The sequence below is a fragment of the Octopus sinensis genome, linkage group LG7 (genome assembly GCF_006345805.1).
Source record: "Octopus sinensis linkage group LG7, ASM634580v1, whole genome shotgun sequence".
Classification (NCBI taxonomy): Eukaryota; Metazoa; Mollusca; class Cephalopoda; order Octopoda; family Octopodidae; genus Octopus; species Octopus sinensis.
The window spans coordinates 52,654,250-52,672,289 of record NC_043003.1 but is presented as its reverse complement, the minus strand read 5'-3'; the positions used below and the strand labels follow the sequence as shown (position 1 = coordinate 52,672,289).

Here is an 18,040-nt window from a genome sequence, read left to right as displayed (position 1 = left end):
GTGGTCATAGAAAAATAATGAATGATTTTAATAGATCAGTTCATAGTATTTAGACAACTTGAGATTTGAAGAAGATTTTTAGCTTCTATATACGCAGATCTGTCTATAACTTGTTGCTTGTTATTTTCCATAATTCCTTGTGTGATTTTGTTGTGTCTGGGGAGAATCATACTGTCTTAGTGCCTTATTATCTTACCGGTTCGATTTCCATTCATTTATTAAATTCTTTCTTCCAAAATTTTCGTTGTTTTTGCAAACTTGTCAATGGATGTTGACTCATCCATTGACAAGGTTGCGCAGAAGAAAAAAATATAAATAATAAATGAGTGGAAATCGAACCGGTGAATGTGTTGGATAATAAAGCATTAAGACAGTATGACTGTCCCTAGACACAGCAAAATTTGTTTCAACACACGAATTCACATAAAGAATCTTGCAAACCAGATACAAAAGTGAAGTAGAATAAACTCTAGCTTTATGTAATTATTTCACTGAAACAAATCAAATTAACTCCCCTTCATTAAAAGTTAATTATTTCGAAACATAAAACCACCTGTGTTGAACCAGTAATCTCTTCTCACAGAGATCTGCATGCGGTCTTCTTCTCCACAACTGCACTTCTTTGGAAATTTAAACTTTTCTCCGTATTTCACCTTTTGTTTTTAAGACTGGCTCTTTTAAAGAGCAGCATGAAGAGTAAGTTACTGCAAGATAACGTGTGATAAACACCAAGACCAGCTCCAGTTTTCTCCAACCATTTTTTTATATTTAAAAAAAAAAAGTGTTTTCACGGTTCAGCTTAATGAAGCTGTCAAATATTCCTAAACAAACCAATCTAATTTCTAATCTATACCTTTAGTGTTTAAACCGGCCATATCCGGCCCAAATATTCTACATGTTTTATATTCAAACGGGCGATATCTGGCCTCTCCCACCTAACCTACATTGACATTCTAAAAATTAACAATCACATCATTGAAACATCCATCAAAGCTATAAGATAATGCATGATTAATTCAAAACAATTTGAGTGAAAAAGTATTACATTTAACAGAGTAATCAGAACACTAAAGGATAACGCTCCAGATTACATATTGTAAATCCTAAATCTTAAGGACAATGTTATCCAGAAAAATAATTTTCTTTAGAATTGATTTCATAGGATCCATTTGCTATACCTCCTCCCTTTTGGTGGGGGTTCTTGCATAAAATTTCAGGCATTTTTTCGTGTTTCCATTTATAAAGGATATATATATTAAAGCATTGGCTGCTTTTTTCAATGTTAACAGTTTCCATATTATGTATCAAACATCAACTTACCTATTGCAGGCTATTCAAATGCTCCAAAAGAGATATAAAGTGATTGCCTGCAGTAGATAAATATCAATGCCAGCTCTCTTGCTTCCTAAATTGCAACAGGACTTTTTTGATCATTGTCAACAACAAAGGCGTAGGAGTGGCTGTGTGGTAAGTAGCTTGCTTACGAATCACATGGTTCTGGGTTCAGTCCCACTGTATGGCACCTTGGGCAACTGTCTTCTACTATAGCCTCGGGCCAACCAAAGCCTTGTGAGTGGATTTGGTAGACAGAAACTGAAAGAAGCCCGTCGTATATATGTGGATATATATATATATACACAATGTCCAACCCATGCTAGCATGGGAAGCGGACGTTAAACGATGATGATGATGATATATATGTATGTTTGTGTGTCTGTATTTGTTCCCCCAACATCGCTTGACAACCGATGCAGGTGTGTTTATGTCCCTGTAACTTAGCAATTCGGCAAAAGAGACCGATAGAATAAGTACTAGGCTTACAAAGAATAAGTCCTGGGGCCGATTTGCTCGACTAAAGGCAATGCTCCAGCATGGCCACAATCAAATGACCGAAACAAGTAAGATTAAAGAGTAACATCTCATCATCATTACCATTTAACATCCGGTTTCTATGTTAGTTTGGGCTGGACATTTTGATAGTAGCCAACAAGTCAGAGGACAGCAACAAGCTCCAGTATCTGTTCTGACATCATTTCTATAACTGAATGCCCTTCCTAATACCAACCATTCTACAGAGTGTACTGGATGCTTTCTACATGATACTGACACTAGTAAGTTACAAAAGAACTCTCAAGAGAAGACCGATCAACTGAGTGGGGTTTAATATTGAGGGAGATGGATTTATACCAAGTGATGAAAGGTTATCATATGCTGGAGGGGTCAAAACCTGGTGTCTTGTGGGAGAGGTGTAACATGGCTATGCCAGTTGGAAAATGAGAGAAGACAGTGAAGATGTGTCAGGGTGTACCCTCAATTTACAGAAAGGTGGATATAAGAGGATTGGTCCAGAGGAGTGGACATTGAATGGGTAGGTAAGTTTGTGGGAATACAAAAAGAGAGTGGCTGATGGATTGAGATGGAGATAGAACCAAATGGTGAATACAAAGAGAGTTTGGAGGAAGAAACAGGAAAGTGGACAATGGCAGCACAGGTGATGTGGAGTATGGGTAGTGTGCCAGTGACTAAGTCAGAGGTATATAGAGGATGAAAATACTACTACTAATAATAATGATAATCTTTTCTACTATAAGCACAAGGCCTGAAATTTTGGAGGGTGGGGGTCTATTTGATTACATCAACCCCAGTGCTTGTCAGGTACTTATTTTATTCAAAATGATGAAAGGTAAAGTCATCCTCATTTTTGGAGAGACCATAACCTTGTGGCCTATGCCAGGGGTGTAACCAGCCCATTTATGCATACCTTTCCTTCATTGGATACTAAACTGCTTGCAAAGACCTGTTGAGGCAAGTGAAATCGAAATTGAAATCAAATTCTATGACTGGCATCTGTGCTAGTGGAGTGCTAAGAGTACCATACGAGCGTGATCATTGCCAGAGCAACAAGCTGGCCTCCGTGCCGATGGCGTGTAGAAAGCGCCATTCGAGTGTGATCGTTACCTGCGTTGCCTTACTGGCACATGAAAAAACATTCGAGCAAGATCATTGCCAGTGCCGCTGGACTGGCTCCTGTGCAGGTGGCACATAAAAAGCACCATTTGAGCATGGCCACTGCCTGACTGGCCCTTGTGCCAGTGGCACGTAAAAGCACCCACTGCACTCTCAGAGTGGTTGGCGTTAGGATGGGCATCCAGCTGTAGAAACTCTGCCAGATCAGATTGGAGTCTGGTTCGCCAGACCTCAGTCAAATCGTCCAACCCATGCTAGCATGGAAAGCGGACGTTCAACGATGATAATGATGTAAAATAAGTATGATATAATGGTTTCAAAGTCCAACAAGTTTAGGGGGAAGGGTTAGTCAATTATATTAACCCCAGTAATTTGACTGCTACTTTATTTTATTAACCCCGAAAGGATGAAAAGCATGGGTGATCTCAAAAGGATTTAAGCTCAAAATGTAAAAAATTGAATCAGATGCTACAAAACAATTTTTGTAATGCTCTCATGATTCTAATAATGTGAGCCTATGTGAATTTTAGTTTAACTCTCCCACTCTCACATACTGAAGCTCATCTGCCCCACTACCCTGTGTTCTCAGTTGAAAAAGTGGAACTATCTTTTGTTACTTGATATCAGTCCACCTGACACTGTCCTTTCATCCTTGATACAAAACTATCTATTTTAAAATGTTCATATTTAGACATTCTATCATAATTTTACGAAAGAAGCTTTTGTCAGTTTGTGTTCCAGACACCAGCTTCAAAGCTTAGTCATTGGAATCAAACTCAGGCTGCCTGAATAAAATTTAATCTTTTTCTTACATTGTTCTGATGTTTAATTAGAGTGTAATAACCATATTTTTCATTTCAGGGTTCTTTAGCCCACAATGAGTTCCTGTGGCTGTATCTGTGAACCTCAAATATATGCAGTTAAGAATCTAAAACCTGATGCTATACATTTGAAGAGGCAGAAGGTTCTTAATAAACTAAAAAATCTTTCTGGTAAGAGCATTTGTTTATTCAGTAACTAAGAAATCTGATGAATAAATTTTTTTTTGCAGGGAAAACATTTCCAATACTGTCAAAAAATCTCATAAAACAGATTGTAGTAAAAAAAAAATTATTTGAGGAATGAAAATCATCGTCGTTGTTTTAACATCCACTTTTCCAAGATCACATGGGACTGATGAAATTTCTTCAGGCATATTTTTTATAGTGGGATGCTCTTCCCGTTGCCAACCCTTATATGTTTTTCCATTTAAGATAATATTTTCCTATAAACAAACTTATTTTCATGAAAAATTGGAAATGAATTACACCACTTGCATGATGGTGACACTCGTCTACGACTATCATGCAATGTTAAGACAAGGAGACCATAAACACACACACACATACATGTGTATATATATCACCATCATCATTTAATGTCCATTCTGGCATATATATAGGGAGAATTCACAAAACGACAAAAGATGAAGACAGGTGGTGTAGACAACAAACAGATGTGTCAGTACAACGCTCGGGAAGTGAAAAAGTCTTTAATGTTTCAAGCCTATGCTCTTCCACAGAAGAGAACACAGAAAGAAACAAGGAGAGAAAATAAAGAAAGAGTAGTGGCTAGCGATCTATCATGGTGAATGCCGGACAGAAGGGTCACACTGGAGAGCTAGGGAGAAGGGAGGTAATAAAGTAGTGGTGATCCCAAAACGAAGGTGCACGTGTTTGTGTCTGAAAGAGTGTATGCACGTGTGGAAGAGGGCTGGTGATCTTGACGTGTGTGTAGGTGTGAAAATGTGGGTCTGGAAAGTGGTCAGTGCTGATGTGTACGTGGTGGTGTGTTGTGATGTGATAAGTTGTGTGGTGGGGTGTGGGTTAGGCTGAGGGTGGGGGTAGAGATGTATGTATATATTATATATATATATATATTATTTGCTTCAGTAATTTGACTGTGGCCATGCTGAAACACCACCTTTTGTCAAACAAATCTTCCCCAGGGCTTATTCTTTGTAAGCCTAGTACTTATTCTATCAGTTTCTTTTGCCGAACTGCTAAGTTATGGGGATGTAAACACATCAACATCAGTTGTCAAGCAATGGTGGCGGGGACAAACACAGACACACACACAATTATAATTGTTAAACAGGACAGCAAACATTAAGGCAAGGCAAACATCTCAAGTCATATACAATATTATTATAGAAAAAATTCAAAATCTTACAGCTGTTTCTGGGATATCCCCAAGTACAGGATATTCCATTGTCAGAGACAAATAGGAAAAAAATAAGGAAAATGAGAATTGTATGGGAGTAAAAGAATAAGGAGATGGAAAGAAAGGTGAAAAAAGAAGCATAAAAGTTCATTGTTCAACTTTCCAAAGTTATATCCCAATGGGATGTCTACTATATCAGGATTTTAACCCACGTGGATTTACGCAGGATTGCACCTAAGGACTTATGCTCATGGATCTATGCAGGATTGCATCTAAGAACTCATGCTCTGGTTTCTATAACTTTGGGAAGTTGAACTATGAACTTTTATGCTTCTTTTTTCTTCTTTCTTTCCATCTCCTTATTCTTTTACTCCCTTCCTCTATGTCATCATCTCATTAATATACACCATTCTCATTTTCCCTATTTGTCTCTGATGACGAAATATCCCGTACTTGGGGATATCCCAGAAACAGCTGTAAGATTTTGGATTTTTTCCAATAGTAATATTGTATATGACTTGAGATGTTTGCCTTGCCTTAATGTTTGCTGTACTGTTTAACAATTACATATCCGTTGCATCTGAAATCTGCAATGGCTCCATAACTACCATCTCAGCTATAATCTTGGAGCCCTAGTAATCCGTTACACCACTTACCTAGTGTACCTAATCATTTAGATCACCTGTGAACTAAACCCCCATACTTTATATATCATCATCATCATCATCGTTTAACGTCCGTTCTCCATGCCAGCATGGGTTGGACGGTTCAACCGGGGATCTGGGAAGCCAGAAGGCTGCACCAGGCTCCAGTCTTTTCTGGCAGTGTTTCTACAGCTGGATGCCCTTCCTAACGCCAACCACTCCATGAGTGTAGTGGGTGCTTTTTATGTGCCACCTGCACAGGTGCCACGCGAGCCTGGCAATGGCCACGGTCGGATTGGTGCATTTTACGTGCCACCGGCACGGAAGCCAATCGAGGTGGCACTGGCATCGGCCACGATTCGGATGGTGCTTTTTACGTGCCACCGGCATGGAAGCCAGTCGAGGCGGCACTGGCATCGGCCATGATTCGGATAGTGCTTTTTACGTACCACCAGTGCAGGGGTCCTGGCATCTGCCGGGTGCCAGTCATAGGATTGGTTCAATTTCGATTTCACTTGCCCCAACAGGTCTTTGCAAGCAGAGAAGGGGGGTTGGCATGGGTGCCTGTCGTCGGATGAGGTTCGATTTCGACTTCACTTGCCTCAACAGGTCTTTGTGTGTCCAAGGGAGGAAAGACATGCATAAGTGGGCTGGATTCACTTGTCCTGCCTGGTCTTCTCACGCACAGCATATATATTTATATATGTGTGTATGCGACGGGTTTGTCTCAGTTTCCGTCTACTAAATCCACTTGCAAGGCTTTGTCCGGCCCAAAGCTATAATAGAAGACACTTACACAAGGTGCCACACAGTGAGACTGAACCCGGAACCATGTGGTTGGGAAGCAAGCTTCTTACCACACAGCCACTCCTACACCTGTATATATATATATATATATATATAAACACCATCCGATCGTGGCCGTCCGCCAGCCTCATCTGGCACCTGTGTCGGTGGCACATAAAAACACCATCTGAGCGTGGCCGTCTGCCAGCCTCGTCTGGCACCTGTGTCGGTGGCACATAAAAACACCATCCGAGCGTGGCCGTTCGCCAGCCTCGTCTAGCACCTGTGTCGGTGGCACATAAAATCACCCACTACACTCTCGGAGTGGTTGGCGTTAGGAAGGGCATCCAGCTGTAGAAACACTGCCAGATCTGACTGGCCTGGTGCAGCCTTCGGGCTCCCCAGACCCCAGTTGAACCGTCCAACCCATGCTAGCATGGAAAACGGACGCTAAATGATGATGATGATGATGATGATGTATATGCGAGAAAGAAGCAACAAGAATGGATTAGTTTTTAGTACAATTGTTTCATACAAAGACAGGCTTTATTAAAAGTTGCAAAAATTGCAGCAGATAAAAGTGTCCCGTACTCATCAGCTAAAATACATATGAGTTCTCCAAACATCTTAGTGGGTGAGGCTATACTCATGAAGTATTGGAGATAATTTCATAAAAGCAGATTTAGGTTGTAAACAGATTTCCGAAGTTCCTTAATGATGATGCACAGTCTTATCACAGGTTTTTTAAAAAAAGCTTATTAGCTTCACAGAGAAGGTGAATTAATCCGTAGTGTAGATGTAAATTTCCAGAGATATGAGGAGGAATTTCATACTCACAGACGATGAATTTATCCATGGTTAATCCACAATGAGGTGGGTATCATTTCATGCTATATGATAAGGTATTTGCCACATTACTGTTCTCTTCACAAGACTGCTAAGTTATAACTTCTAAAGGCTGAAGGAATTTTTGTGGAGCAAAGAAAAGAAAAGAAAGGAAAGAGAAGAAAAGAGACAAGGAAAAGGAAATAGAAAAAAAGAAAAAGGAAAAAAGAAAAAAGAAAAAAGGGGAGAAGAAAAGAAAAAAGAAAAAAGGGAAAGAAGGGAGAAAAGAAAAAACGCCCACATAGAGTATACTGTGACAACTTAGAGGGAAAGGGGTTCAAAAGTGACCTACTACACAGAAGAATTTGTAGACGGCCTGGCTGGCTTGAATTTGCAAGAATCCAGGAACTATAAGGAGAATATTATTTTTGACCAGTAAAAACAGCTATTTTATTGCCAACATGATGTAGTTGAAAGCAGATATGAATCTAAAGAGAATCTAAAGAGATAACAAGGTCAGGGGTAGAGGGGTCAAAGGCTATCATCAAAAGGAAATACATTAAGAGAAAAAATCTAAGTGCAATCCTAACAAGAGGTCATTTAAATTTATTTATTTATTTAATAGCTAAGATTAATAATAACAACATTAAGCTAGCCAGGAAAGATAGAAATAAAAATAATAATACCAACATGAATACCAATAACAATTATAATAATACTACCAACAATAAACGCAACAATAGTAACTATCAAAACATGGATGGAATCAGTAACCACAGAATGACTAATAATAATATTAACATTAATAGGAGTAATAATAATATCGATATTAATAGAAGTAATAATGTTAATAATAGAAGTAAGGCTAATAGAGAAAATACGGAGAATGAAAATATCAGTGATATCTATAACAACAATATACAGGCAGATAAAAATACTAGCAATAATAATAACATTACCAATAATGTAAATAATCATGGTAGGACTTTCGACCTAAAAGATGGAGCAGAAGGATCAATAAATAATAACAATGCTTTAGATAACAGTACCAACTATAAAAATAATAATAAGGGTCTCCACCGTCCCAGGGTCTCTAGAGCCCATGCCTCCCACACCCTCAGGGTTGGCACCCTCAACGTTGGCACTCTGAAAGGTAGGTCTGGTGAGATAGTCGAGATGCTTGAACGGAGATGTGTGGATATATGTTGCATGCAAGAAATAAGGTGGAGAGGAGGATCAGCTAGGTTCCTCACAGGCAAGGAACGCAGGTACAAGATTTTCTGGGCAGGGAACACTGACGGGGTTGGTGGCGTGGGTATACTTATCGCTGAGAAATGGGTAGATAAAGTAATTGAGGTAATCAGAGTATGTGACAGAATACTTAAGATTAGATTAGTGCTTCATCATAGTTTAGCAACCATTATATCAGCCTATGCTCCTCAGTCGGGGCTACCCGATGGACAGAAAGACCGATTCTATGACACTCTACTGCAGACTACCTCGTTGACGAACGACAGAGACCTTATCTTTGTAGCTGGTGACTTCAATGGTCACGTTGGACGACATGCTGGGGGCTTCCATGGCGTACATGGAGGCTATGGCTATGGCTCCCGCAACGAGGAGGGAACCAGGCTGCTGGAGTTCCACGATGCAAATAATCTTATGATTTGCAACACTAACTTCAGGAAACCTACCAGCCACCTAGTCACTTACCAATCAGGCCAACATACCAGCCAAATTGACTACATCCTTACAAGGCAAAGGGAGAGATGGCTGCTTATAAATGCCAAAACCTTCCCAGGTGAAGAATGTACCCCACAACATAGACTGGTAGTTAGTGACTTTAGGATCAGGACTAGGAGGACAACCAGAAGACGACAAATATGGAGAAGAAGGATCTGGAAGCTTAAAGATCCTGCAAATGGACAGAGATTTAGGGACATATTACTTGAAGCCTCTGACGAAGTAGAAGGGGATAGAGCATCACAGGGGGTAGAAGACAGCTGGACGTTTCTAAGGGACAACCTGCTGAGAGCCACTGACCAGATCTGTGGCTGGTGCAAAGTCCCCTCTCGACCTAGAATAACGTGGTGGTGGAACAATATTGTAGACAGGGCTATTAGAGAAAAGAGACAGGCTTGGAAGGTCTGGAAAAATGGGGGTAGCAGGGGATTGTATCAGACTACCAAAAGAGAAGCTAGGAGACAGGTTTATTTAGCCAGAGGGGAAGCAGATAAGAAAAAATTTGCCAATGTTCTGCGCCGTGAGGACCAAAGACTGGAGGTGTTTCGTGTTGCAAGACAGTGTGTGAGAGAGAATCGTGATGTGGTAGGAGAGAAGTGTGTTCGCATGGAAGATGGTTCACTTGCGCTAAATGAGGATGCAAAGAGAGAGGTTTGGAGATGCCACTATGAAAGGTTGCTGAATGAAGAAAATGAATGGGATAAAGAGAGTCTGCCGAATGTTGACCCAACAGAGGGACCAGCTATCCGAGTTGATAGTTCCGTGGTAGCTAAGGCAATTAGAAGCATGAAGACAGGGAAAGCCCCAGGCCCATCAGGAATCACTGCAGAGATGCTCAAAATGTCTGGTAGTGTCGGCTATAGCCTAGTCACCCGTATAGTTAATCAGGTGATACACAAAGGGGTCATACCCAATGACTGGTGTAGCAGTATAATAGTCAACTGCTACAAAGGTAAAGCTGATGCCCTAGATACAAATAACTACAGAGGTATCAAGCTGTTGGACCAGGTGATGAAGGTTACGGAGAGGGTCATAGCCCAACTAATTAGAGAGAGAGTTAGTTTAGATGAGATGCAGTTTGGGTTTGTGCCAGGGAAAAGTACTACTGATGCTATATTCCTGGTAAGGCAGCTGCAGGAGAAATACCTAGCCAAAGATAAGCCCCTGTACCTGGCTTTTGTTGACATGGAGAAAGCCTTCGACAGGGTCCCCCGATCCCTTATCTGGTGGGCAATGAGGAAACTAGGGATAGATGAATGGTTAGTGAGAGCTGTGCGGGCCATGTACAGGGACGCCGCTAGTAGGGTGAGGGTTGGAAATGTGTACAGTGAAGAATTCCGGGTAGAGGTAGGAGTCCACCAAGGCTCAGTACTCAGCCCCCTCCTATTTATCATAGTCCTCCAGGCAATAACGGAGGAATTCAAGACAGGATGCCCTTGGGAGCTCCTCTATGCTGATGACCTTGCTCTAATTGCTGAGTCGCTATCAGAACTGGAGGAGAAGTTTCAGGTGTGGAAACAAGGATTAGAATCGAAGGGCCTCAGAGTCAATCTAGCTAAAACCAAAGTCGTAATCAGTAGGAAGGTAGACAAATCACAAACACCTTCAGGTAGATGGCCCTGCTCGATCTGTAGAAAAGGTGTAGGTAGAAACTCTATAAGATGCACCAAGTGTAAGCTATGGACACATAAGAGATGCAGCAATGTCAAAGGAAGGCTAACTAGGAAGATGGTTTTTGTATGTGGCAGATGCTCAGGAACAATAAACACTGAAAATGCTCTGAGACCAACTTCCGTCACTTTCCAGGGAGAAAAACTAGAAATAGTTGATAGTTTCCGTTACCTAGGTGACCAAGTCAGCAGCGGGGGCGGGTGTGCTGAAAGTGTAACTGCTAGAGTAAGAATAGCTTGGGCAAAGTTCAGAGAGCTCTTACCTCTACTGGTGACAAAAGGCCTCTCGCACAGAGTGAAAGGCAGACTGTATGATGCGTGTGTACGAACAGCCATGCTACATGGCAGTGAAACATGGGCCGTGACTGCTGAGGATATGCGTAAGCTCGCTAGAAATGAAGCCAGTATGCTCCGATGGATGTGTAATGCCGGTACTCACACTCGGCAGAGTGTAAGTACCTTGAGAGAAAAGCTGGACCTAAGAAGCATCAGTTGTGGTGTGCAAGAGAGACGTTTGCGCTGGTATGGTCATGTGGCGAGAATGATGAAGATAGTTGTGTGAAAAAGTGCCACACCCTAGCGGTTGAGGGAACCTGTGGAAGAGGCAGACCCAGGAAAACCTGGGACGAGGTGGTGAAGCACGACCTTCGAACTTTAGGTCTCACTGAGGAAATGACTAGAGACCGAGACCTCTGGAAGTGTGCTGTGCGCGAGAAGACCCGGCAGGACAAGTGAGTCCATAACCCGTGGCCTTCTACATGGGATGGAGCCAGCCTACGTATGCATACCTTCCCTTCTTGGGACACAAAACTCTACTTGTGAAGACGTGATGAGGCAAGTGAGGATCAGAATCGAAATCGATCAATGGAATTTGTATCTTTGTGCTACCAGTGCCGGTGGCATGTCAAAACTCTGCTTGTGAAGACCCGTTGAGGCAAGTGACGATCAGAATCGAAATCGATCAATGGAAATCGATCAATGGAAATCGATCAATGGAAATTGCAGATGTGTTACCAGTGCCGGTGGCATGTAAGAGAACTTTCCGTTTCGCGACCGTTGCCAGCACCACCCCGTTTCATGTCCGTTGCCAGCCTCGCCTGGCCCTCGTGCCGGTGGCACATAAAAAGCACCATCCGTTCGTGGCCGTTTGCCAGCTCTGTCTGGCACCAGTGCGGGTGGCACGTAAAAAGCACCCACTACACTCACGGAGTGGTTGGCGTTAGGAAGGGCATCCAGCCATAGAAACACTGCCAGATTTGACTGGGCCTGATGAAGCCTTCTGGCTTCACAGACCCCAGTAGAACCGTCCAACCCATGCTAGCATGGAAAACGGACGCTAAACGATGATGATGATGATGATGATAATTATACTCATGATAATCAAAATAACAGGAACATAAGACATCTACCCATGAATAATCCAACATCTGAAGTTGTTCCTCCTGCGTGTAAGTGTAGAATTAAGTCAAAATGCCCGGCACCTGGTCTATGCGGGGAAAATAACGTAATCTATAAATGTACCATATCTACTGAGAATAACAAATATTTTTACATTGGTTGTACGATAAATTTTAGAGACAGAGTTAGAAATCACGTCTCATCTTTGAAATTACATCATAAAGCTGGTACCACCACAGTTTCAAGTAAGATCTGGGAACTCAAAAATAATAACAGGAATTATAACCTTAATTGGGAAATAGTTAGGAGAGCAATGCCGTATAAAAATAACGGGGTTGGTTGCCAACTCTGCTCCATGGAGACCTATGAAATTCTAAGGCATAGAAAAAATGGAGGTTTGTTAAATAACCATATTGAAGTAGGTCAAGTTCGTGTCCACACTAAATTGAAGACTCTAAAATACTTTAAATGAATAACTGTATAGAATAATCGTAACAAGATAGATAGATAGATACGGCTTGGTTTTTACTAGTATAGCATTACTTTAATTTTTAAGTAGATAACTGCGAGTTCTCACACTATAGTCATCGTTTTCTTTATAACTGCACCTGATTTCGAGCATAAGGAAATAAATAGTACTTGTACGTTGCTCAAATGAAGTTTTATTTAATTTTAAATCTTAATTTTTAATTTTTAAATTTGAATTTAATCTAATTTAGGTAACACAACTTTAATAAAATAAGTTACTTAGGCTTCATAATTCTATTACAAAATTAAATAAGTAAGGCTACTCCCTTGAAAGTAGTATGAGTAATTTCAATATAACTAACTTCTAAGTTTTGACCTGTAGTCTGTCAATGTATAGATAGTAACGGCAACAATTTAAGACAGTAACAGGAATAAATAAATAAATAAATTTAAATGACCTCTTGTTAGGATTGCACTTAGATTTTTTCTCTTAATGTATTTCCTTTTGATGATAGCCTTTGACCCCTCTACCCCTGACCTTGTTATCTCTTTAGATTCTCTTTAGATTCATATCTGCTTTCAACTACATCATGTTGGCAATAAAATAGCTGTTTTTACTGGTCAAAAATAATATTCTCCTTATAGTTCCTGGATTCTTGCAAATTCAAGCCAGCCAGGCCGTCTACAAATTTTTCTGTGTAGTAGGTCACTTTAGAACCCCTTTCCCTCTAAGTTGTCACAGTATACTCTATGTGGGCGTTTTTTCTTTTCTCCCTTCTTTCCTTTTTTTTCTTTTCCCTTTTTTTCTTTTTCTTTTTTCTTTTTTCTTTTCTTCTCCCCTTTTTTCTTTTTTCCTTTTTCTTTTTTTCTATTTCCTTTTCCTTGTCTCTTTTCTTCTCTTTCCTTTCTTTTCTTTTCTTTGCTCCACAAAAATTCCTTCAGCTTTTAGAAGTCATAACTTAGCAGTCTTGTGAAGAGAACAGTAATGTGGCAAATACCTTATCATATAGCATGAAATGATACCCACCTCATTGTGGATTAACCATGGATAAATTCATCATCTGTGAGTATGAAATTCCTCCTCATATCTCTGGAAATTTACATCTACACTACGGATTAATTCACCTTCTCTATGAAGCTAATAAGCTTTTTTTTAAAAAACCTGTGATAAGACTGTGCATCATCATTAAGGAACTTCGGAAATCTGTTTACAACCTAAATCTGCTTTTAATGAAATTATCTCCAATACTTCATGAGTATAGCCTCACCCACTAAGATGTTTGGAGAACTCATATGTATTTTAGCTGATGAGTACGGGACACTTTTATCTGCTGCAATTTTTGCAACTTTTAATAAAGCCTGTCTTTGTATGAAACAATTGTACTAAAAACTAATCCATTCTTGTTGCTTCTTTCTCGTTTATAATCATCACCCCACATTACTGTATGGTTAACACCATATAGTTTTCTGGTGCATCTAAGTTAAGTACCGTATTCAAGTAAATTCATTAGAATTGACTTGAATCTTAATTGCTTCTATATATGTATATGTATATATATGCATGCATACACAACAGTCTTATTTCAGTTTTCACTTAGAAAAGCACCCACTACACTCTCGGAGTGATTGGCGTTAGGAAGGGCATCCAGCTGTAGAAGCCCTGCCAAATCAAGACTGGAGCTTGGTGCACCCATCTGGTTTGCCAGTCCTCAGTCAAAATCGTCCAAACCATGCTAGCATGGAATGCAGATGTTAAACGATGATGATGATGAAAATCTACTCACAAGGCTTCAGTCAACCCAGACATTTGCCCAAACGCAAACTTCCTGGTCACATATCTATCTACATATTCCACTCTGTTTAGCTATAAATTACTCAAATGCCATCAATATAAAAAGTTTCATTATTGTTAACATGTTTAATGCTAGGTGCATCAATTATTTAAGTAAGCATGGTAGACAACTCTGGACATGTTTCTGTACTATTATGTCTATATCAGCAGAAGCATTAGTCATTACCTCATATTTGTTTGTTTCTTCATTAGTTCCATAGTTTTTTTTTAGCCCCCCCCCCTATTAAATTTATTAAGCTCTACTTCACTTATTATTTTTCATATGGAGAGCATTGCTAAGTAATTTATATTTTAGATATCTTTAGTTTTCTGCACCAATTATTGTAATTTACTTTATGAAACCTAGCCATGACTGCATGGTTAAGTTCCATCCCACAACACTTGCTATAGCTTCAGACTGTCCAAGACTTTTTGAGTGAATCTCATATACAGAAACCGAACATAAGTCTCACACACACATGAGTGTATATATGTGTGTATATATATGTGTGTGTATGTATATATATGTGTATGTATGTATGAATATATATATATGTGTATATGTGGTTGGAGTTAGGAAGAGCATCCAGCTGTAGAAACTCTGCCAGATCAGATTGGAGCCTGGTACAGCCATCTGGTTCGCCAGTCATCAGTCAAATCGTCCAACCCATGCTAGCCTGGAAAGCAGACATTAAGTGATGATGATGATATATATGTGTGTGTGTATATATATATACATATATATATATAGTTAATCCAAACATGAAAACACAGAGAAAACACAACAATGCGAGGACATGGAACAAGTATAGTGTTATTGGACGCTCAGAAAAGGAAAGAAAGAAGGAGGATTTAATGTTTCGAGCCGAGCTCTTCGTCAGAAACATAGGAAAAGGAAATATCCAAGGAAGGGAAGACGGAGGGGAAAAAATCGCCAACAGTACACACGCAGTCACATTACACGTGTCTGTGGGTTGATTCTTAAACAAGAATATTGTTGACAGTAACTTCAAAGTTTCAGCCAGTTAAGCTATCGTTGGACTAAATTTTTATATGGATATATGTGTGATTAAGATATTTGCTTCCCAACCACATAGTTCCTGGTTCAACCCCACTGCATGGTACCTTAGGCAAGTGTCTGTCTCAGCACAACCAATACCTTGGATTGAAAATGGTAGATAGAAACTGAAAGAGACCTGTTTTGTGCATGTTTGTGTGTGTATGCATGTGTAGGTTGGTGTCACTTTGTCTTGACATTGTATGGTAGTTGTAAATAAGTGTCACTGTCATACAACAGTGTTCTTCATTTTCAGTCTTCCTTGAAAACATGTCTGGCCATATTAGCCTACTTGAAAACAGGTGAGGATTGGCATCTGGCTGTAGAAAATCTACCTCAACAAATTCCATCTAACCCATGCATACCTGGGAAACTGGATGTAAAGAAAAAACATTGATTTTTTTTACTTATGCACCCTTTTCAAGCCTAGCCAGGCTCATGGGCCCAGTTTCTATGGCATGTGTATGCCCCAGCTCGACGGGATGCCAGTCCATCGCAGCGTTACTTAAGAAACAGGAAGACAGAGTGTGAGAAAGTTGGGGTGAAAGAGTACAACAGGGGTTGCCACCACCCCTTGCCGGAGCTCATGGAGCTTTAGATGTTTTTGCTCAATAAACACAAAAAACGCCTGGTCTGGGAATCGAAACTGCGATCCTCCGACCGCGAGTCCACTGCCCTAACCACTGGGCCATTGCGCCTCCACAAAAAAAAAATGATAATGTGATATATATTTAATTCTTTAGCATTCAAACTGGCCATATCTATCCTAAATATTATTTTATGTTCAAACCAGCCAGATCTAGCCTCTCATACCTACCCTACAATGTCATTCTAAAAATAAACAATCATATTGAAATCTCAAAGCTATGAGATAATGCATGATTAATTAAAAACAATGTGAATAAATAAGCATTGCATTTGACTGAGTAATTTGAATGCTAAATTGTTGAAATGTGTATGTATGTTTATATATGTGCAAGTGTGAATGTGTGTAACTATTGAATGGCAAAGATAGAATTAATTCATCAAATGAAAGTGCCATTATAGTACTTCGAAATACCTCAGTTGCCTCCCTTCATGACTAATAAACTGCTATAAAATACATACTAAAGCATTCAGTTAACCGTATCAACCGTAATACCTAAGTACTATGCGTGATACAATTGACTGAAAAACATCAGCTGTAGTGTTCCAGTGTGGTTACAGCCCAATGACTAAAATCTTTAAATAAAAACAAAATATAGTATATATAGAGAGAACACATGTATTCTGTTGTGTCTGGGGAGAGTCATTTTCTTTTTGTGCCTTGTAATGTAACACATTCACCAGTAAAATTTCCACTTATTCCTTATTTTTATTTTCCTAAAATTTTCGTTACATCTTGCAACCTTTTCAATAGTCTTGACAAGTATTCTTTCATTCAAAAAATGAAATAAAACTGCTTGTAATCTACAATTCTATGCTAAAACTGTCTTTCTGATATAAAGCAGAAGTCAGCAATCCAACTTGTGAGTCAAATCCATTCTGCGCATTTGACTGAATATGTGATGCTGAATACAAATATTTTTTATACGTGTCTGGTTAGTAAACAATAAAATTCTGTTTCAAAAATTTTTTTAAAGCCTCATTTTTATAATGACCTCAAGTTAATTAATCTATAATCATTATTATCATCATCATTTTACGTTCACCTTCCATGCTTGCTTAGGTGGGATGGTTTGACAGGAACCAGCCAAGCAGAAGCCTGCACCAGACTTCTGTGATTGTTTTGACAGGATTTTTACAGCTGGATGCCCTTCCTAACACCAACCTTCCAGCAGAGTGGACGTAGTACTTTTTATGTGGCACATGCACAGGTGAGATCAATTTTGGCAAGGTTTTTACTGCTGGATGCCCTTCCAAATGCCAACCTCTTTACAGTGTGGACCGGATGCATTTTAAGTGACACCTGCACTGACAGGGTCACCAAGTAACCTGCAGGACAAAAATCTTTTGAGAGGGGAGGGAACATTGCAGGAGGTGATCTTGTATCAGATGATGAAAGGTTATAGTGAAACAGAAAGACAGAAACAGGTGTCTTGCTGTAGAGGAGGTACAAGGTAACCCAACCAGAGAGAGAGAGAGATCAGGAATGAGGACAGAAACAGGTGTGCTGCCACAAAGGAGATACGTGGTTATTCAAACTGAGGGAAGTGCAGGAGGAGAGAGAGAGTGGGAGACATTAGGATAGGGATTGTGGCATGGTACTGGGTATACGCACAAGAGAAGGAGATCAAAATATAACTGGGATGGTCGACTAAAGGCAGAGAGAGATATAGATGGTGGCAAGTGCCAGGGTATAACCTTGAAGTTCGAAGGTCATAATATAAGCGGCCGGATATTGCCAAAGAAGTGTGATTAGAGAGCGGGGAAGGGAAGTGAGTGGTGAAAACCTGGGTATATAAAGTTG

The 18,040-nt window shown here is 39.9% G+C and overlaps 1 protein-coding gene across 16 annotated transcripts in view; it reads left to right on the top strand.

Annotated features, from left to right (window-relative positions):
* The window catches only part of LOC115214409 (breast cancer type 2 susceptibility protein-like), a 210,963-nt gene that overhangs the window by 465 nt on the left and 192,458 nt on the right, over positions 1-18,040 (top strand). For all 16 annotated transcript variants that reach the window (XM_036504782.1, XM_036504776.1, XM_036504779.1 and 13 more), the window contains exon 2: positions 3,829-3,959. In XM_036504782.1, coding sequence (XP_036360675.1) covers positions 3,845-3,959 — 115 coding nt within the window. In that variant the 5' untranslated portion in view covers positions 3,829-3,844. The remainder of the gene's footprint in view (positions 1-3,828; positions 3,960-18,040) is intronic.